We start from the raw sequence: 24,308 nt of genomic DNA, 5'->3' as shown, positions 1-24,308 counted from the left end.
CGAGACAGATCTACAAATACTAAATATTTATTAATGACAAACAGTAGAGTGAAAAATGTTTACAATTTAAAACTATCTTTTTTATTAAAGGAAATTAAAAACTGACCTTGACTATAACATTTTTGAGATATTCTGTATTGTGAGCATGCGGCTGTCTTTCAATGCAGCGTTGCAACCTTCGTATTTCTTCTTTTAAAACGGCAATCTGTTCTTCTTTCCTAGCTGAATCTTTTTCAGATTCACTAAGTAATGCAGTTAAATGTCGTAATCTTGTATTTGACGCTAATATTTCAGTCCTCATATTTTCCAGTTTTTCAGATGAAAAAACTAAAAAAAAAAATTAAGAAAGCATAACATAAGCACAAAGCACTTTTACAACAAGATACAAAGGAATGAGTATGTTTATGTCATAGTTGATATATAAGAACATTAAATTCTTCACAGACTGTTTGGACAATATCTTCTTAAACTCATTCGGGCATGGATCTTTTCCCACTCAGATAGGTCTTATGATACCTAATTATCACATAACTACAAAGAAGATCTTTGTACCACATACCTACAAATAGTTGTTTACATAATTTCATTATCAAAGGGGAAAAATATCTTCAAACACAACAATTTTTATTTCTTGACATAAAATTTAATGTGTCTCTAATTTTCAAAATGGAATCGCCCTCTATAGTTGCTAAATGAATTACAAAACATTTTTATAATGTTTTAGTGTTCTTATTTCTGTACTTCTGGAGTGACGGAATAAGTTCGCATTTTTTAATTAGTTAGAATTTACGTACAGAGGAAATATGGAATACAAAAAAATTAATTTAAATAAATTAATATATGTATTTACTTTTAATTCTGTTTTGTAGTTATTTTTATTTTTTTTATTATCATAATAATCGTGTAGTGATATTTTTATTAATGTTTATTGTCAACCCCTTAGACAGTCCAAAGACCATGAGTACTTCAAATTGTATGTGCAATGTTATTCTGTTTTATTATAATGTATTTTTCTTGAGATAAATAAAGACAATTATTATAATATATTATTATCATTACAGAAAACCTTCATTACTCAATTATCACTAATCTTCACCACCATTTTTGAAACGGGCACACATCTAAAATTTTATATATTTATTCCCCAAAGAAGGCTTAAGGAAATGTATATTTAAACTATTTTGGTTAGCCCCTGCGGCGTTCAAAGGAATTAAATAAAGGTTGAAAAGAGATATGAAATTGGAAAATTGAAACTTGGCAAGAGTTAATTCCTGTGATAGTACATCATTTAGTATTATCAAATTTTATACTGTGGATTGTTCTACAAAAACCATTGTCCATGAAAAAACTGTACAGAAGAAATACAAAACTAAACATATTATCTTTATAAAAATAAGTAAAGGAGTGTAGTGAAACATAAAGACTGCAACAGATCATGAACTAAGGTATTAAATAAATTAGTAAAATTTCCTACTATGATTTGATTATGTGTTTAAGATTAATTATATTTATCAAGTATATACAAGTGTGTCTTGAAATCAGTACAGGATTCACATCGCATCTAGTAGCTGGACAGGTCAACACAAATGTACATCCAAATTTCTTTCTGTTTCAATGTGGTTTCAAAAGCTATCATATATACCATAAAATGATTCTAAATTGAAAATAAAAATCTGTTTAATTCTTTTTCTTACTGAAAAAAATTTCAGTGAGTGTTAAAATACGGTACTAAAATTTATAAGAATTTTACCACTATATTTTTTAATATTTGTATCTATCGTGCAATGAATATTCTGCAAGTATTTTGGTGGTTAGAATATAAGCCAAAAACTATTCCAAAATTCTCTGATCAGGTGTTGAAAATAAACCAAACTGTTTAATTATTAGCTTATCTGCCAACATTTTTTAAGTGCAGAAGCATATGACTGTAGCGTTAGATACAAAGAATCGGTTTACAAGATGACAATGATAGTAGTAATACTAATAATGCTACGTACATTCAGATGAAAACTTACTGTCTTTTTCATCTTCTGACAATGAAGGTGAACTTAAAAGCTTTTCCAAAGGTATTAGACCTGGTCTTGAATGATCGGCACTGTTGCTCGGGGACTCATTACCTTCTGAACCCTAAAAAATTACATATATCTTAACAATTTTTCTTTTAAATAACTATAATTATCTATTTTAAGTGAGAATGTTTAATAAAAATAGAATTTTCAAATACCTGAAGCAACTTTTTTAATTTGAATCTCTTTTATTTTTTTTTAGTTACCTTTTGCAAATTCCTTGCATTCATTTTATTTTGTATAACTTCTATTAAGAGATTAAATGCTTTTATGTCAATCTTTATACTTTCTCCTACATTGTGTTTAAACTTTTAGAATTTTCATTATTTTCCCAATTTAGTTAATACTTTATAATCATACAATATCAACAACAAATGAAACTATATAATTGTTGCTATAAGTGATTTTATAAATCGCTTTGCATTGGAACTAAAGCATCATCTAAAATTTATTTATTGATTTTTTTTTTTTAACTAGCAATTTAATTTTAAAGATGTATATTTTATATATGTAGAAGAACCAGCAAAGTATTATGGATAATTTAAAGTTTATTTATGCTTATTAATGAATAATTATTAAATATAGCATTATGATAAAGAAACATACAAAATGAGAGATTTTTCAAATATCTTAGTCTTATATAAATAGTTTACATAAATTATTAATGAGATAAAAAACTTTAACGCTAAAATTATGAACAATGTAAGTAAGCTCTGTTCCTAAATATTGTCGCTGCAATGTTACAATCAGAGTGTACAACCAATTACAATCAGTATGCATGCATACTGAGTCAGTCATCTGATATGTTAGAAAGAGATTGATGCCATTTGTTAAGTTTTAATATCATGTTTTCTTATTCAAAATATTGTAATGGTAGCTTGTTGTTGTAGTTAAATTTTACGCCACTAGGGCTGACCAGACGTAACCCACCGGGTTGGTCTAGTGGTTAACGCATCTTCCCAAATCAGCTGATTTAGAAGTCGAGAGTTACAGCATTCAAATCCTAGTAAAGCCAGTTATTTTTAGACGGATTTGAATACTAGATCGTGGATACCGGTGTTCTTTGGTGATTGGGTTTCAATTAACCACACATCTCAGGAACGGTCAAACTGAGAATGTACAAGACTACACTTCATTTATACTCATACATATCATCCTCATTCATCCTCTGAAGAATTATCTAAATGGTAGTTATGGGAGGCTAAACAGGAAAAAAAAGGGAACAGATGTGTTAACTCTTCTTTGTTACATTGGGGTGGGGACACACGTTGCAAGATGGTGTAGTGGGACGGTAACATACAATGCATTTAATTATTCAATCATTCATTTACGTTAATTCGATTCAATATACTTCAAGTACTCTGTATTATTAATATTCAATGTGTTATTACTAAACTGAAATCAAACTACAACAAACAAGACTACCAGATATATCTAATCAAAAATGTATTCTACAAATGAATAAATACTACATAAACTCAATATGGATTCGTCTACTTATTCAATCTTCAACCTTATCAACACAACACCATTCTTATTCAATTGTCTATCTAAATCCTCTTAGTGTGTCTGTTTATAATGTTTAGGAAACGTGGTCTGCGATTCATTTCTTAAATGTAAGGAAATTAACAGACTGAAATTTGTTGTCATATTTAAGGAGTTTTTGAAGAAAATCAATGAGTAATTTCATGTAAGGAAATGGAGAGGTGGGTGCGTCTCTTTAATGAAGGCTGCATTAATGTACACAATGATGAATGGAGCAGGCGACCTTCATTTGGTAATCTTTGATACCAACAGTTTGGCACATGCAACTGATGGCTATTTTAAAGAGAACAGATGAATCACCATAATATCTCTTTCCATTCATTTTCCAGGAATTCTATACTTGTTTCTGTATAAAATCTCTGAGAAATTGAATCATCAGAAACTGAATGCACGCAGAGTGTCTAAGATGCTCAGAAAATCACAAAATGAAATAGTTGTACAACATACTGCAAGTTTTTGACTCTAGAGAACAATGGGACAACTTCTTGAACCATCTGAGGTAAGGGCTTGCACGAGTTTTGATTGTCGATTAGTCGTCTTGAAGTTGTACAGTCAATAATGATGTTCATTGTAAAACATTGAAAAAATTACATAATGCAATCCAGAACAAGCAATATGGTTTGCTTACTTGGAAAATCGTGTTCATTCATAACAACACTCATCCGCACACTTCCATTGCAACATGTCTCCTCACTACCTTTGACTGAGAATAGTTCGATCAGCCTCAGCACATCCCGAATCTTGCACTGAGTGACTATCACCTGCTGCTGTCTCTTAAAGCCTCTTTGTAGGCCAAAAGTTTCACAACAATGATGAGGCCAAACAAGTCATTAATATGTGGCATCATTTTACAATAAAGGTATTTCTGGTGCTCTGCTAGGATAAGTGCCTCAACAATGATGGGGAACTAAGTAGAAAAATAAAGTACTTTAAAGACCAATAAAAGTTTTATATATTCTCTTGATATTTTTAATAGCCTTTCAGAACTTACTTCTTGGATGACCTCTTGTGTAAATTATAAATAATAAATACTTAAGGTGATCTACAGATCTTAAGATCTCAGTAGTAGGACATAGCTGAGTTAAGTTTAATAAACACTTTTGAATTGTAAATTGGAAATATGAAACCTCTTCCTTTATTTAGTTTTTCCCTACTAAAGCTAATTTAGAGGGAAATCCTGAAACATGATTTAATAGAAATTCACAGTTTAAAGCCAGCTAAAATTTATGTTTTTTTTATTACTTTATAATTACCACTCACGGATTAGGTTAGAACTTCGGTAAGAGGCGACGAAGTCAACAAAATACGTTTACAGTTCTAAACATAACCTAACCTAACACTGAAAAGAAAATGGAAAAAAATAAGCATGATTTCAGTTCAATTAGATTTGTAATAAAGAATTTTGTTAGATTTTTTTTTCCATTTTATTAACTGCAAGACTCGAATATGTCATTTTATCCATTTTTTTAACATACCTATATGAATTGTGCTGCTAGATAGCAGTACTTGATAGTAGTAGGTAGCATAAAAAAACTTGATATGTACTTGAAATAATAAAATTTAAAAGAAAATATACTACAGCTTGTTTTAATAGTAAATGCTCTTATGAAAATGAAAGTACTGAAGATGAAAAAATTTTTTTAATTCCCATCAATTCTTTGAAAAAAGTAAAATATTAACTTATAAGAGATTATACTAGTTTTATTAAAAAAAGGAATAAATAAAACAGAAATAAATTCGTTTGGTAAAATTGAATTTAACGATAAAAATCAAGGGTTACACTTAAAAAGTAATAAATGCAATAATATTACATCACTGATCTTCGAAGGATCCTTTTATTAAAAAGGAAAAATATGGTATGAAGTGAGTGAATAATGACTATCAACAAAATAAATTGGCTGTGAAATTCAATTTGATTGTTCTAGAAAGGCAATAAAATCCATAAGATAACAATCAGTAATTCGTAAAAAAAGATAAAAGAATAATCTAACAAAACACAGTGATATCCAAAAAAAATTACAATGAAATTGTAAAGTGTATGGTAGGAGTCTCGCAGGTATTATTTCAGGAGGACTCCTTGGGGTGTGCTGTAGGGACAAGAGAGTATTATAAATGATCTGGGGGTCACATCACGACTTGTAGGTATGATGTGGTTCCATAGAGGACATAATAGAGAATAAAAAATCTCAAAAGAGCCACCGGTAGGCCTGACCTGCCATGCCGGTATATAGCCGGTAGGCGGGGAGGGCCTATTAGAGTAACGGACACTCCTCTGGGTGGTGTAATACCATCAAGTTGGTCCGGCCCAGGGGAGTAGGAAAAAAAAAAGGTATTATTTCTTAAATATTAAATATATGTAATAGACAAAAGATACAGAATAATAGATAAACAATGTTTAAAGCGTTCCATAATAATAAGAAAAAATTTGTTACAAAACTCTTACTGGCCTGCTTTCATTTATGTACAATACATATCACATTTACAGAATTCTTATGATTATTTGTTGTCTAATAAATATAATCAGGCCGGTAAGTTTTGTAACAAATTTTGTTTTTTCTTTCTCATTATATCGTACGCTTACATTGTTTATTATCTATTATTGTATATCTATTGTCTATTACATATATTTAACAAGTATTTTTTTTTAAAGAAAATTCTAAATTAATAACAGATTTTGATAATAGAAATGAAGTGTCTTACCTTTTTTGATATCAGTATCATTTTGTTAAAAATAGTTTTATTTACATTACAGAAATTTTGTTTTTTGAGCAGAAGAAATAATACGTAAATACTAATGATAGTACTGTGAGATTCTTACATACGGTTTACAATTTCATTGTAATTTTTCTGGATATGAATTACAGAATCCATGTTTACAGTGTTTAGAATTTTTAAAGGTACTTAAAAGGGAAAATTTAGTTATTTTTTAGATTGTATTTAGAGCCAAAATCTAAATTTATTATAAATGTAGTCTGCCATTATATCTATGTATGAGAGTTACTGAATCCACCTTTAATTCTGCTTAATCCTCTGGAATGGTTGTACTCAAAGTGCACTGTCCATTTTTTGACAGATATGATACAGTTTGTACTGCAGCTATTGAAAAATTGGCACCCGTTTTTTTCATAATATCTCTCTATTAAGTATATCAGTAGGCGTCATGTTATATTTTTTGAAATTTTTAGTCCTGATTGAAACAGTTTTTTATTATATATCTGTATCTTTGTGCACAATATTTTGAAAAAGTAATCTTACCAGCTGCTGAAGGTAAAAATTAATTACACTACGGATTTGTTTTTTAGTTTGTATGTAAAAATTCATTTTTTTTTTTTTTTATTTAAAAAAAATATAAAATGAACTCATTAAAAAAAGTAACAATGAATATGCTGGATTATTTGAAATGAATAGTTAATGTGGAAAAAACATTTTTACCGGTATAACAAAATTAATCAATCCCACCAAGAGGTGAAAAAAACTAGGTTTTTGCAACCATGTTTTTAACAAAGAACTCTTTTCTTATTATAGATTATAATTTATTTTTATGTAAACAAACATTCTGAAATTTTTGTTAACAAAAAAATACGCTCAATAAAAAAAATATGTACAGCTTTTCAACTTCATTTCTGTATAATTCTATTTTGTATATTTTATGTTTCTCAATTTTCACAGGTTTGATCTTATATTTATTTAGATATTATCAAATAATAATTCAATTATTAGCTTTGACTCCTAGATTTAAAAATCTTTGAATTTAAGATATAAAACTGATTTGTTTTGAATATGCCTTAAAGTCACTTTTAAACAAATTAATATTTTTATTGCTTATGTGTATCAATCATCAGAAGATAATCATTGCAGATTTGGATTAACAGTATTACAGCTGAAAATTTGTATCTGATTTACGTATTATGTAAGAAAGAAAATTAAAAAGTTTAATAGACTAAAGAAGTTATCATAAATATCAAGATTACCGTAAAATTTTGGAAAGAAAGAGAATCATTTTTTTAGGTAAAATAAACAAAAAATAAACTGTAATAATAAAAAGTTTTTTTAATAACATTTAGTATTACGTGGTATTAATGTTTTTTTTGTAGTAATACTTAAAATGTTTTAATAGTGATGAAACTTGAAATGCAAGTAATGGAAAAGTGAAATTTTCTTCTTAAAAAAAATGTTGCATCAACATAATTGTTATAAAAAGCACGGAAGAAATTCTGTATAATATTCATTACTTGAAAGAGAAATATAAATTTTGTGCTTGATATTGAATTTTAATTATAGTAATTTTTTTTAGAAAAATTTTAAATGATAACCTGCATTATAAAATCTCCAGCCACCAACTTTTCTCTGATATGTTGCTGCTCTTGATTAAATGCCTCATATTATTTCAAGAATACTTCATCGAATTTTCATACCTCCTCCGTTTCAATTTCCAAATTCTTAAAAAAACTAATCTTTTTACAGCCGACCAGAATGCCATATTTTGATCTATCATTCTTTCTTGCAATTACCATCTTAGTTTTTCTATATTAAATCATTCCTTTCTTAAAGCTTCAATTGCTTTCAGTATTGAAAAAAGCATCATAATTTTACAAATATACATAATTTATATACGTTTTAAAACAGAATACTGCTAAAAACCTAACCTAACATAGTTTTCAAGTAAGTGTAAAATAGTTAGGTATAATCTTACCTCGCCGTCTTCCCTTTCAATTAGAGGAGGCCTATGGGATAAAACATGTGCAGAATCATTTGTTTCTGATGTTGTCATTTCCATTTCAACACTAGCAAATACTTCTTTAACAGAAGATTCAATTTCACCGGTACCGTTGCCTACTTCTGTCTCATATTTATTCATTAATTTAGCCAGCTGATCCCTTAATGAATCTAACTCCATTTGATAGCCACGCTCTTTTTCTTCCAACTGAGTCTGAAAAAGAAAACAATTTCATTTTTAACCTTAAAACCCTTAAGTAATTTTCAGTAACCAAAAGTATAATCTAAGAAAAAACTTTCCTAGACAATACATTTTTCCTACTTTTTTTTTTGTATAATCTGATGAAAGAAAAACTTAAAATTATAACGATAATTCATTTATAATCCATTTGTCTTAAATTAACAATCTACTGAATACAATGATTTATAAAAAACAAAAGAAAATTACAATTATATCTTCTAAAAAGAAATTGCCATCAAATCTGATTTCAAAATTAGAACTGTTTTATATCATTTACATAAAAAATTATGATCTATATAAAATGTATTGCTTACTTAAAAATAGAAAAAAGGAAAATAAATGACTCCATTAACAAAAAATAAAAAAAAATTAAATATACAATTTAGAAAAAATATGTTCAAAAAAATAGAATATCGTCTAGTTATTTAACAAGAAAATATTCATAAACTATTTACAACATTTTTTATATAAGAACTGCCGTTTTTATTATAGAACAATTGTCACTAGTAGCTATTAAAAAAATAGCATTTATTTACAGTGTTCAAAAAAAAATTGCAGTTTTAAAGCTATTTAATGTATCTTAACTTTGATTTACAGTTAATAGAATGAAAAAATAACTCTGACTAGTTTTTCCCAAGTGTAATATATATATATATATATATATATATATATATATATATATACACGAGGTGCGACAATAAAGTAATGAGACTGATTTTTCTTTGCAAGATGTGGCAACCCTGCAGATTGCGTAGGCACACCATCTTTGACCTTGGTCTATAAGCTACTTCTAGTCTAGCTTCAGAAGGCTTTTGAAGAGGAGGTTATGTCAAGAGCTCAAGTATTTCGGTGGCATAAAATTTTTAGTGAAGGCAGAACGAATGTTGAAGATGAAGACCGCAGTGGACGACCATCAACCTCACGGACAGATGTCAACTTGACCAGGGTGCTTGAAATCATACGATCTGATCGAAGATTATCCGTGAAAATGATTGCAGAGGAACTCAACATCAATCCAGAAACGGTTCGTTTAATATTAACTGAAGATCTTGGTATGAGAAAGATTTGTGCAAAAATGGTCCCCAAAAATCTCACACAACAGCAAGAAACACGGAAAAATGTGGCAGCCAATCTGTTAGAGCAAACGGAAATCAATCCAGATTTGTTGAGCCATGTTATCACTGGTGATGAAGGTTGGTTTTTTCAATTCGATCCAGAGACAAAACGCCAAAGTTTGCAATGGTGCTCAAAGGGATCACCCAGACCAAAAAAAGCTTGCATGTCAAAGTCAAAAGTGAAACGCATGCTTGTGTGCTTCTTCGATTCCAAGGGAATTGTTCATAAAGAATGGGTGCCTCCTGGACAAACAGTTAACCAATATTTCTATAAAGAAATTTTAGAAAGACTTCGTAAACGAATTCTTCGTGTCTGTGCCAACATTGCTCATAATTGGATTCTGCATCACGATAATGCGCCATCCCATACTGCTCTGAAAGTACAGCAATTTTTAACCTCAAAACAAATTTCAGTACTACCACAGCCACCTTATTCCAGATACCTTAGTCACCAGATATCGCTCCGTGCGACCTTTTTCTATTTCCAAGAGTCAAAATGACGGTCAAGGGACACCATTTTCAAACAACACAAGATGTCCAAAAAGCTGTGACAAGGGTCTTGGAGGATATTACAGAAGATGAGTTCCAGAAATGTTAACATCAATGGCAGAAGCGCTGGAATAAGCGTGTGCAATCAGAGGGGAACTACTTTGAAGGAGACAACACTAAACATGACTAAAACGGTAAGCAACATTTTTTTTCACATCAGTCTCATTACTTTATTGTCGCATCTCGTATATATATATATATTATTTTACTGAAATTAATCTTTTCATATTATTCCTTTGTATTGTTAAATTATATTTAAATACTAATAAGTAAACCATCTATATCAGAATACACACTCACACATACACACACACACACACACACACACACACACACACACACACACACACAAACACGAAGCATGTATTAATTGAAAATAATATTTATGAAGCACTATAAAATCGATATTTCTAATAGTGTTAAAAAGTAAGAGTAAAATAAAATATATTAATAATTGCTTTACTAACTCTCATTGAAGAGAGTTGGAAGGAGATTATGTTCTCTCTTTAATAAAGATCGAATCTGAGAATGAAATGAGTGCTATTTCTAAATTTCTAGAGATAAATTTTTATAATTTTGTATCAGAAGTGGTGTATTTTATTACGGTAGACAACTGACTTGGTTTAGAGAGTTTTAAATCAAATTATATGTTTTCAAATTGGGTTGTGAAATAGGCACTTGTATTGTTTAATCTTATTCTAAAAATATCTCTAGAAGTGCTCATTTTATAATGTTTCAAAACTAATGCTTATCTGTCAATTATTATTTATCAAGTAATAAAGAAATAATTCTTTATTACTTCTTTATTTATTTACATAATTTCATTATGTAAATTAGTGTTTTTTTGGGTTTTTTTTTTAATAGAGATAATAGAATTTTTTCAGAATATACTGATGATAACTGTTAACAATTGAAACGATATATTTTGAAAAAACAGTCATTTATTTATTTTAGTAATTTTTACCATATTTCGTTTTTATAGGATGAATTAGATATTAAAATAAGAACCCTTTTTACTGTTTTTTAAAAAGTTCATAAATCATACATTGTCATCTATAAATATTTTTAAAAGTCACATAAAGCAAGGACAAATAACATAACAATTAAACATACAAGAAATTCTTTCACAATGCACCTTTTATACAAAGAATGCAAGGTGATGAAAGCAAGTGCATAATATTACTAAACACAAAAATGTATCTAATGCTTCATAAAACTTTATGCTTGAGTGAGAATGTAATCTTCGTGTCAAAAATTATATTATAATACAGCTTAACAAATTCATTGATAGAGCCAATTATAAAAGGAAATGTAATCATCACAAAATCAACAAACACTGGATTCAGTATTAATATATACGGGATGATTTAACAAAAAACAAGAAAATCTTCAGTAGTTGTAAAGCAGAAGTTTTTTCTGGGTAACACTGAACAGATGAACGTACAGCCATAACGATGTGATTTAGAAATCTTTTACGGTACAGCAAGACACTATACTGTAAAATTCTACAATAAAAATAATGATTGACTTTATCACCAGTAGAATTTTTCAACAAATTTTATCTTTATCGTGAAGATTTTTAATCATCTATTTATATGATTAATACCACAAAAAAAAAAATGATATAAAAACTGTTTATACATGAGAAAAACATTAAGGCAGTACAATAAATTGCAAATTTTGAATCACTTCTAAGGATAGACCAGATGACCTAATGGTTCATAATTTATAAACTCTTCCCTCTTTGAACCATTTGTCATTAAAATGATGTTATTCTCGATAAATATTCTTCACAGTATTCAATTTTAAACACGTTTCAAACACTTTGGAAGCTCTTCCTCTTACTTTAAATTATAACTTAATCACTGTTCTTCATTCCATTTTTATACAAACATAAATCTTATTAACGACTGTTATTTTGAACTGTGGGTCGAAACTTATACAACCTTTAAAAATAATCATCCTCACAAACTACCATCACTGATCTCTGATAGTAAGTATCAGTATTACAGTTGTAAAAGTGTCAGTCTATGATCACTGTGCATAATAGTCAATGAAAACAATGTTCTTTATTTTCTGCACAGTTCTTTTAACAAAAAAAAAAAATCATGTCTTAATCATCAGATTCAAACAAGTAATAACATTAAAATAAACTAAGTAAAACTTAAGCAAACTTACTTTGTAACATTGGATAAGTGTATCTGTACTGATTTTATGTGATCTATGTTCATTCATTTGACGGTCCAATTCCTTATTTCTTTGTAATATTATATTATTTAGATTTTCGCATTTCTTTTCTAATGTTTCCTTTTCAGTAGTAGCAAGACTAAGTTCTGATTTATACTTTTCAAGTTCACTCCTAAAATAATTAATATTATTTTTTATATAATATACAAAGAAAAAAGCAACATATTTGAAGAAAAAAAAAGAAATTCACTACTGATGGTAGAAATAAACAGGATGTATAAAACTATACACAAATAATGATAATACAAACAAATCAAAAATGTAATGTATAAAATCTGCTGATAAAAAAACTACCATTGGTTTAAATCACAAAAAAAAATACATTAACTAGCAAACACAAAACTACAGCTTTTAATTAAAGGTATAATCACTAACTAATAAGATTTCTTTCAAAAATAAATTTCTTAAAATAGGTTCACTTTTGATCAATAATAATTTTATAATTGAAGTAAATGCAATAATAACCTCAGGGAGAACATAAGCTGTAACTGATCCTTTTTTCTTAAGTACAAAAAGCAACAAATACAGTAAGAAGGAAAAGTTGAAAAAGAAATTAAATTTTTTTAAAATTTCTAAATACAGACTGCTGCTGTAATCTTTAATCAATAAAACATTAACTATTAGATCACATTTTAATGACAAAGTAATAATATTTTTGAAACATTTCAACGATCGAAATAAGTTATCGGTGTAGGATATGTTGCCACAAAGTTTACAGAATATAACAATTATTTTTTAATATCATTGTGTTTTTGATTATAATTTGCTCATTATAGACTTGATTGTGTTATACTAAGTAATCCATTATTTGATTTAGTAAAAATCTATTTCTTTATTTTTTCTCTTCATAAAAATATCTGTGTAACAAGAATACTTAATTTTAATAACATAATAAGTATGCGCGTTGTTCTGCTGTATGCTTGTGGGGTATTTTAAATTTTAATAATTGACATTGAACTTCTGAGTAAGGCCTAATCAAAAAATAATTAAATTATTCAAGCGAGTAGCAGCAAAGAGTAGCTGTTTTTGTTATATTTTACGTAATAAAGTGGTTGTGATGGAGCTGTGTATGGAAGGTAAAAGCACTGATCTCGTTTCCAAGAGCAGACTAGACTGGAAATGGTGATGTATTAGGGACTCTGTTCTGGAGCTGTGTGTGGAGGGTGAAACCTTGCATCTGAGAGCAAACCAGATCAGAGGTAGAATATATTAGGAACTTGTGATGGAGCTGCAATGCGGAAGAGTAAAGGCATTACCTTGCTTCTGAAAGTGGACCAGATCGAAGTAAGTTAGTGTTTGCATCCTTGTACAAATTTTTTAATTGTCTTGATGAATTAAGAAACATATCTGGGATAATTATAGGGCAAAATTACCATTGTGTTGTGATCAACAATTATTTAAGAGATATCTCTTAGATGATAGACTCTTAGATGTTTATAGTAGGCTCAAATAAATCTATATATTTAATAGTGCAGTCTAATTTGAAATTTATTTAATAAATAGTTAGTTTTTGTCTTTCAGAAGAGTGAGGAGTGGGAATCATGTTGCCGTGAAACAATAATTTGTTGAGAGGGCCACAAATTAGGAGTAGATGAACGAAATGCCTTTTTTTAGAAGAAGCCTACAGCAAGGTGACAGCTAAGTCGAGTTAAAATACTGATAGTGATGTCTACTGAGGAATTTGCATCAGTGGCATCCTGATGGAGATAAGTGATGACTGTGATATGTCATCAGATTTAGAGGGTCTATAAGACAACCTGTGGGTAAACTCCCTCAGGGCTAGGAATGGAGGGGATGGTGTGGCTACCAGAATTGTCACAAGGCGGGTGTCAAGATGTTACAAAGTGGCGGCTCGGAGGTAAGAAAAACTTTATTGAAAAGTTGTCTGCAGAGATTTCTGGTGCTCCTTTGTGCATGAACAGGGGAACAAGGATCCCTGGGGCATTGAGTATAGTATCTTGGGACAGAAATGAAGAAAGAATGTTCTTTTGTCCGCTCTCTTGACCCGGCCCGGTGTACTTACAGACATGTCTGAAATTTTGCACAGACTACTTGATGATTTACTGCCTAATGATACTGAATTTGGTGATACCGCATACAATCAGTGGGTGAGGCGTGAGGTTGCTCAGTTTCGCAGGGGTGCAGTGTCCTTGGAGATTACTGAGGCTGAGATACAACAAGCTATCCGTAGTCTAGGTAGAGGTAAGGCTTCTGGCTTTGATGGGATAACAGCAAAGCTTCTAGTTCGCTTGGTAGGGGTAAGTTTGAGAACTGTCACAAGGGTTTTTAATAAATTCTTGTTTGGAAGATACTTCTTGGTGTGTTGGAAGAAGGGGATTGTGAAATTGTTCTTTAAAGGTGGTGAAAAGGATTTCCCTGTTAGTGCATCATATAGGCTCTTGACGTTACTACCAGTTACTGGTAAGTTCTTTGAAAAGGTTCTGTATCTTTGTATAAATGAGAGGTTGACCTCGCGCAGTTTACTAATGAATAATCAGTACAGGTTTCATCCCGGAAAGGGTAATGAGGACACCATACTTCTCTTTGATGAGTGTGGTAACATCCAGTGAGGAAGAACATGTCCTAGAAATTTTCATGTAATTTCAGTTAATATAAAAGTAATAAAATAAAATTTTATTTTCTGGCTAATCCCTAAACTATACAGCATCTAATAAAAAAAAATACAGGATTAATGCCATAAATCATTAAATGAAACTATCATATAATGTTTATACATTTTTTTATACTGGAATTCTACCTCATACTATAAATAAATGAAATATAAATAATTTATATAAATAAATAAATGAATAACAATCTAGAAGAATTATGAGTTATTTATTTTTTTACACATTTTTTCGAGGTGTAAAATCAGTTTTCTTATTATATTTGAATCACTGGCCTCTGTAATGAAACAAAATGATATGAGTGTGGAGTTTTTAGAAAAAAAAACCTAGTCACTTCAAACCTACCTAATCAGTTCAAATTTTGCTTTATTATGATTAATTACATCTTGCAAACGAATACATTCTTCTTTTGCTTCTCTTTCAGCAGCAGTACCAGCTCTCTGTCTTAAAACACTTTGTGCACGAACTTTATACGCTTCAAATTCTTGATTTATGATTGCCATTTCTTCTTGAACACGTTCACGTTTCATTTCACTACACCTTAAATCATATTCTAATTTTGATACCTGAAATAACAATAATGAATACATAAACTGAACACGATATGTATACATAAGTAATGTTTAATAATATCAAATGTTTCAAATACCTAAGCAATAACAGAAAGATTCTGTCAGCCAAAATAATGAATGCATGAGGTGAATAAAAAAAAATAAGTTTTAGAATTAATATATCTATATTATACTCTTTAGGTAGGTTAATAAGCAAGTATTATGCAGTACTTAATAAGTGAAGGGATAAACAAGAAATAATATGATTACAATATATTTTTACAGGTATTACAATAGATATTTTGGAGGTAGGAATACAACATATTTTTTACTTGCATTTATTATTATTACAATACTATTTTTACAAAAATAATGTTTGCAAGTATAGATACTGTTTGTACATTATACAAGAATATCAAATTTTCTTTATCCTGGGAATAGTGTGTTTATCCAATCTTGATGTGAACTGCATAATTTATTACATACTTATCAATATAAGAGATTTATTTATTAATTCTGGACAAAAAAAAAAATCCTGGATTTAGAAGAATTTAATCGAATATAAGTCATCATCAGTGAAGGTTTACAAACATCTGGTAAATGGTTCACTGCACTAGCATGGCTAAAAAAAAAAAAAAAAAAAATCACAATTATTTTAAATGCTGTCTCAAAGTTGCAAATCTGACTGCTAATTAATAACGTAAGGATTAACTTAGGAAATTCTGTTGCTTTAGCTTATTTTTGGATTTTGGCATAAATATTATAAGCATTGCACTTCTATTGGATTATCATCCTGACCCCTGTAGGGAAAGACACCTACCTACCTTGTGATGATCCCGGTCACCACACCAACCCCTCTGTTCCTAGCCCTGATGGGTTTTACCAGAGGTTGTCGTTTAGATCCTCTATACTCGACAACACAACGTGCTTAGATGCTATTATAAATATTGAAGACAGATTTTTAAATATATAATGTAATAAAATTTTTAAGATTTAATAGAAACATATAAGGAAGAGTTATTTATAATTTGAAAAGAATCAGATAACCATATATAGAGTAGAAAACAGGGAAAGGCGAGCTTGTTGAGACAAGGATACAGTCTGCCTCCTTTGTAAGCAGTAAAAACAATAAAATATTTAAAAGAAAATTTTGTTAGTAAAGTAACATCTCAGAGACAATAAATAAAAAGTCAAAATTTGTTTATCATATATATTCTTCCCAGTTTTCAGCCTAGGAATACATTAAAAAAAAGAATGATATGGATTCATTGCCAAGGTGAAAATTTTAAAGTAAGCAAGAGTAAAAAACAAACATAATGAAATGTGAGAGAAAGATGAAATTAAAATACATACTTAGTAGTAGGTAATTTTTGTTTAGATAATAGAATTACAAAAAGTAACTAAATTAAACAAGATATCAAAAGTTAGCTAGAACAAGTGGCTTCTATTGAAAAAAAAATCTGTTGGTATTACACATAAATTTGTGAAGAGAAAAATTTTTTTAAATATTTCCACGGAATGTAAGCATTTTATAGAAAAAACACACAAAAAATAGGGAAAGTCAGAAAAAGAAAAAATACAGCATTTGAAATATGAATTAGAATTTTGGGAAATTGCACAAGTGTTAGAGCATAAAATGAAGAGGTTTGAAGAAAATTTGGAAAAGAGACAGGTTATGGCAACCTTAAAATGAAGGACTAGACTTGGGAGGCCACATGTTAAGGCATCCATTGTTAGTGAATTTTGTCCTGGAAGCAAGTATAGCAAGTAAAAATTATAAAGGAGGGCAAAAATTAGATTATGCAAAACAGAAAACTGACGATATCAAATACATAAGAGATTACCTCACGGATGTATTTCAGTAAGACTAGCACAGAATAGAAAGGAATGTAAAATGTTATTTATTTATTCCACAATCCTTTTCTTCACAGATTTTTAAAAGAAAAGTATTGAATTTTAATTAAAAAAGTTTCATTTCCGTTCATTAAGTTTAACTATATCTAAAATCTAAACCAAACAAATTACTGAACTACCAAAACCAACAATACAATGAATAACAAATAATAAAATAGTTGTGGAGTTAAGTAATAATCTCTTTTGAGGTTACTGTCACAGCAAACCTCATGGTCTCAGAAGATACTATATTTCTTTTCCATTTTTATTGGACACGGTAGATTTTTACAGTTGTTATTCAAAAAAAAAAAATACTGTAACAAGAGGTTATTACTCTAATAATTGTTCTCTTTTAATGAAAACTGACAAATAATAGTTCAACAGATTATTCAACAGGAGCCTTATAAGTTAGTCATAAGAACCGATATAAAATATAATTAGGAATACCATGAATAAAGCAGGTTTAACTAAATTATAGAGCATACATTCATTCCACAAATATTGAACAAAAACAGTATTATAAATATTAATTAATGAACCGCTTAAAAAGAATATCTTCATATTTACACCATAAAAGAGCTTTCTTAATTTGTGATTTCTTCTTTTGATTTTATTTCTTCTCTATATGAAATTTGGCAATCTATTTAATAATTTTGGGACAATGTAACTGTAAAACTTTCTAAGATGCTTCAGTTTTCAGTTGTGCTAACAAAAGTTACAGACTGATCTCAAATTTTGCCTTTATAAATTCAAATTACCATATTACAATTTCGTTCTCTCAAAAAAATAATTCCATAATTTGATATAGATTAAGAAAAAAATTACTATTATATAAACACCTCATCTAGTAATTTATCGATTAATTACTTCTTCCATGTAGGCGAGACTTTCATTAATATATACTGGAAAATCATTTGCCGATCTCAAGTCCTCCTCTTGCCGATGAATTCTGTTTCACTCTTCTTTGCTGTGCAAACTATTTCTTAATAAATCTCCTAACTTAACGATAATGCAAGCTGGCCGCTGCAATCTTGGCAGTGTGAAAAGGTGTTGAAATAAATTCGCATCCCTGGCTGATATTTGTACATCTTTTTCCTGGCCGCACAATGAAGTGTTGGTATCAGCACCCGGACACAATATTTATATAGGGAATAATTAAATATTAAAAATTTAATAAAGACATTAATAGAAATATACAGCGTAGAAGTAAAACATCTATGTCGTATGCTAAAGGCGAAATAAAACCACAATGAAATATATTAAAAATGTAATTTAAAACAACAAAATTATCATCTGGTATAAGTCAAACAGCATAATTAGACAAAAAAAAAAAAACATTATGTAAATAATCACACATTTGAATACAGATGCAGCAAGGCTTTAAGAGATTCAATATCATCACTGCATTGTTATCAAAGATAATTTGGATGTTAATCCTTGGCTTAGTTGGCAGCGGGTTTGATTGATGAAACAAACTAGGGTTTGATTCATGAGATGTCCATGAGAAAGTTCAGTGCACCCTATTAATTTTAATATAATAAACAGCAAATAATAACCTCCTCCTCTTAATGGTTATTCCTACATGAAGAGCTCACAGTGACAATGTTCTTAACTGGACAAAGTTTATTGCTGATTGTAGCATTTCACTCACATTGACACTCATCATGAACCGCTTCACAATAGTTAGCTTTAACTATCTAATTTAATTAATTCTAAAAAACATTTTGCATAAACCATTTGTTTTCTAGAAGTAAATATTTCAAACAACCATTCCTACAAAAAAAAGAATTTAAAAAAATACATACCCTATTTAATAAAGCTTCATTCTGTAACCGAGTAGATTCAATCTGTTTTTGATTTTCAGCAGTTAAATCTGATATTTGTACAGCCAATACATCTTTATTACTTTTTTCTGATTCTAACTGTACCATCATAATGGATATTTGTTGTGCCCTTTCCATTGATATCTGCTCTGCTTTTTTTAAATTTTCTCTCGTTTGGGCGAGTTGATCCTATGTTACAAAACAGAAAAGTTGAAATTAAAAAAAGTATTATCATTGAACATAAGATATTTTAATAATTGTAGTAAAAATTATCAATAATGTTACTATTGTAAGTATAATGATTGGAATAGTTTTCTGATCCTACATCCGCAAGTATTAAAAAAAAATTAATTTACCGTTTTTACATGACTTAAAGAGTTTATTTTATATAGTTTTATACTTAACAGAAATGTTATTTTTTTACATAATACAACTAAAATTTAAAAAAAGTGGATAATGTTACTAACCACCATGAATTTGTGTTTGTTGGTTTATTTTCAATAATAAATGCTGTAGAACATAAACAAGATTATGAAATGAAATATATCAAAGAATGTTCATAACAGTTCTTCATCATTGAAAATAAACTAGCAAGATCAAGAAATGAAATATAACAAAGAATGTTAATATCATAACAGTTCATATCTCAACTTTATTCTTTATGGATTGGCTGAAAACAGTACTCGTTTTTCCACAAAAATAGAGGTGTCACATGTTGAGCACATCCAAATTGTCCTCACAGGTTCTTCTTTGCACCATACTCTGGAAACATTTGGATCAGCATCTCACAGGTAGATGACAAATTGATTACAACCTGATATTTTTACTCGCATGACATTTGTGTCCTTTTATCTTAAAAAACCATTATGGAGTGTTTTCTGGCCTGAACGTATGTTTACTTATCAGTCCATGATATAAAGCCTGGTGAAAATTATTATCTAATTATTATTAGAAACTGATGTAACTGCTTGTAAATAATAAATGAATTTGTTTTAGAAAAATAAAAAAAAAATTGAGAAATAAACACAAATACATTTTTACTTTTTCTAGACTTTGGTAATATTTTTTTTTAACAGTCAAAATCAACAACAAAATTTGAATTGTAATTAAACTAGTCGCTAAGTATTTTTGACAAGGGATTATAACTGATCTTCTATTCTTTTGTTTCCTTTTTACTGGCATGGTATCATGATAATTTGAAAGGAAGTTTACAATATTTTTGTCCATCCAATATATCATAGTTATTCCATTGAATATCTGTTTCCAGTTGTTATCTCCACTTGCCATAAAATTTTCATTTCGCGATTTAGGTAAATGCTTCCTTTTAGGATTCAGTGTACCACAAGCAAAAGTTTTTTTGTTTCAACATACAGTTGTTCATAACCACTGAAAAGCTGATAAATTTTTCCACAAAAATTTCTACAAACAACAAGTACAACACTAGATGCTGAGCCAAATTATCTCATACCATCTTTCTTAATAGTATATACTTCAAATCATACATTGTAGGCCTTTTAATCATAAAGCATCCGGATTTTGAAGCGCTGTTTTATAGGTTGGTCTTTTATGTATTGCTTTAGACTAAATCTGTCTTTAAATTTCATCATATCATCAATTACAAGCTTTTGATGGGATGATAGTTTATAGTATTCAAGGAAATTAATTATTGATCTTACCTTGTAATCAATCATAACCTACTTCATTTCAATTTGGCTCTAAGAAATTATCATTGAAATGTAAACGATTTAGTAGCCAACCAAATCTGATCATACTCATAAGAGAAGAATGTAACAATCGTGAAAATCTGGATATGATGACCAATAGTCATGGCAACTAACTAGGAAGTAGTTTCAACCCTATCAGAAATGCATTCCTAGAAAAAGTTGAATCTTTTAAGTACCTGTTGGTTTATAAAGCTTACTTTCCTGTGTTCTTAAAGATTAGTCTGAAAGACTATTTGATGTATTAGCCAATCATTAAAAAAAATGTTGAATATTGCTAATTGACACTTATCATTCATGTCATTTATTCCATCTGATGAGCCCTGTTCTTCAGTGAAAGGAGGACAAGGAAAGATTTCTCTCACTATATTATCCCATATAGATATAAATGTTAGATGCAAAATATTTATATGACATTGTTCATTTTGCTTCATTAATTGCTGCAGGTAACAAGGATGAATTTACACTTGTAGATTGTCAACTAGAAATACGGAGCTGATCTCATTATTTATCAATATCTTTGTATGCTCAGGTTCTTCACCTATGAATCTCCACACTTTTATCTTCTTAAAAGATATATCTAAATTGTATTGGTTTAGTATGGAATGCAACGTATACACTGCCAATTGTAAATTGGCTGCTGAATTGATCAGAACTACTTACTTGTCTTCTGCAAACATCATATCTAGAGTAAAATCTTAATCATAATAAAATGATTTTTTAAAGTTTTACATGGATTAAATAATGTATGTAATAAGGATACCCATGTCTAACTCCTTGATTTATTCATGAATTCTTCCACTAACCTGTTCAATCAACTTAACACCAGTATGAGTAGTATTATAATAGAGACTTGAATTGTTCTAATCAAATGTTCTGGGACACCTTCCCTTTTTAAAAATTCCCACATCAACTTAGACACCTTATCAAAAGCTTTCATGTAGTCAATGATAGCTACAAATGTTGGAGTATTAGATTCATAGTGTTTCTCTATCAGTTGTCCTACAGCAAATATACAAGAATGTACATCATCCTCCGTGAAATCCATATTGTTCCTCCCTTAACTTCACTTCTGCAATATCCTTTAATCTATTCGTTATTATTTTAGAAAAAATTGTGTATATGGCATTCAGCAAGCATATGCTCCTACAACTATCACAATCTTGCCTGTTGCCTCTATCAAAAACAGGAATTACAAGAGATTCTGTCCAAGAGTCTGGCACATTTCCAAAGTTCCAGCAACTGTTATAAAAGGAAAGTAATCTGATTTTGAATCTCAATGATACATATTTAATCAGCTCTACATTTATTTTGTCAGGACCTGATGCTTTCCTATTTCTGTAGCTCTTTAGAGCATTACTAAGCTTCTCCATTGTCAGATCATCAACATTTATATCATTTTGCATATTTATTACATTAGCCTCTCCTGAAGTCCAAAAAGATTGAAAGTAATTTAACAATCTCTCTTCTGAAATCATAATAACTTGTAAAATATCCTTATTTCCTGAGTTCAGCCAATTTAAAATTTTGTATGCCTTCGCCTGCTTTCCATAAATATCACGTTCAATATCACTCACAAATAGTTTCCATTCTTGCCTTTTAGATTTCTGTACTTCCTTCTTCACAACAGCCGATTTCCTACTGTAATCATTAAATTTTCAGGTGATCAATCCCATAAATATCTTAAGTATGCAGCTTTTTTTCTTGCACAAGAATTGCTATACCTTTATTCCAGAATGGAAGCCTTTTTCTGCTGCCCTTCTTCTTCCTTTTACCAAGAATTTCTAAAGCTGTCTTTAACAATACATTTTAAACTCTTCCCACTCTCTATTAATATTATAATTACTTGGCATAAACTGAAGCTATTCAACCAATTTATAATACTTAAATGGTCCCTAATACTTAAATTGTCAAGTAGATTGACTCTAAAATGTTTCTTCAGAAATCTATTAATTTAACAGTGGTCTTTTCCAACTTCTAGATATTGCAATTTTTGACAGTAAAAGAAAGCAATCAGTATTCACATAATAATCATGATACATTCTAGTTTCTTGAATGTACGGAAACAATTTTTAATTCACTATTACATAATCTATAATCAAATAACTCCCTTGTGCAGCCCATCATGTGTATTTATGTACATCCTTAAGCAGAAAAAAAAGAATTCAAGAGCTTTAAAAAATTCATTGATTCAAAATCCACAAGAGCTTACCAGTTAACATTTACAGTCTCCTCTCCATGCTTTCCCATGACTTCAAGCAACGCTTTGTTAGCTACTCTGGCATTAGAGTCACTCAAAATTACAAAGTAATCATTGGAGTTTAGTCCAACCATTGCTGACTGCAGAATATTAAAACACCTCCGACTCATTCCTCTCTCCCTCGTCAGGTGCATAAATCCCAAAAATCATTAAAAACTGTGTCCCTATCTTTAAATGAATATCAACCATCCTCTCATTAATAAAAGTATACAAGTCAATATTTTTTAAATAAAATTTTTATCATAATGGTAATCCCTGCTGTAGTCTGTTTATTCACATAACTCCACTATATATCAATATAAAATCTCCAGTTTCTTTATAGCCTTTTTATTACTTTTTTGTTCACATATTACTACAATATCCTCTCTAGCTCCCTCATCACCTCAACTTCATTATTATTTAAACTCCGTACATTCCAAATTGTCAGGTTAAATTTATCCATTTTCCAAGAATCCTTCTTTTATAGATTTCCACATTTTGAATCCCTTAATCCCACCCGACTTCCTTTTCCTTTGGCTTTGAAAGTAAAGAAACTTTCCCTAAAGACATTACTGTATCTTCTGCTGTGAGAACAGTAGTGGGACTGGCACCTTAGAGCCTCTGGATCTGTCCCAGGTTTCTTTCAGAAACCTACCTCCTAAGTTCCAATGCCCTCATCACCATTGGGAAAACAATTCCTCTTCTGCCTTTGATCCGATTTCGAGGTCAATCAAATTTGGAATTTTTTATAATTTTTAAATTTAGAAAATATTGAATAAAAATTCTAGAAGAATGTTTATAAATGCCATGTGTTACACTTTAATGGGCTGCGGTTTAAATTGACCGCTTAAAAAGATAATGAAAGAAATGTAGAACATCAAAAATCTTTCTTTGAAGCCAAAGATATAAGAAAAAAACAAGACATCTGAGAACTTAAGATACGTGAAAAATGAAGGAACTCGCACACAACATAAC

General features: G+C 29.5%; 1 protein-coding gene across 1 annotated transcript in view; it reads right to left on the bottom strand.

Moving 5' to 3' along the window:
• LOC142333500 (uncharacterized) overlaps window positions 1–24,308 on the bottom strand; it is a 76,093-nt gene that overhangs the window by 8,485 nt on the left and 43,300 nt on the right. The window contains exons 12-17 of the mRNA XM_075380752.1: window positions 19,356–19,562; window positions 15,452–15,672; window positions 12,411–12,591; window positions 8,305–8,541; window positions 2,016–2,127; window positions 107–327 (exon numbers count right to left, since the gene is read on the bottom strand). Of these exons, the coding sequence (XP_075236867.1) occupies window positions 107–327; window positions 2,016–2,127; window positions 8,305–8,541; window positions 12,411–12,591; window positions 15,452–15,672; window positions 19,356–19,562 (1,179 nt within the window). The remainder of the gene's footprint in view (window positions 1–106; window positions 328–2,015; window positions 2,128–8,304; window positions 8,542–12,410; window positions 12,592–15,451; window positions 15,673–19,355; window positions 19,563–24,308) is intronic.

Source organism: Lycorma delicatula, chromosome 12 (genome assembly GCF_047948215.1).
Source record: "Lycorma delicatula isolate Av1 chromosome 12, ASM4794821v1, whole genome shotgun sequence".
NCBI lineage: Eukaryota > Metazoa > Arthropoda > Insecta > Hemiptera > Fulgoridae > Lycorma > Lycorma delicatula.
This window is presented reverse-complemented; position numbering and strand designations above follow the sequence as displayed.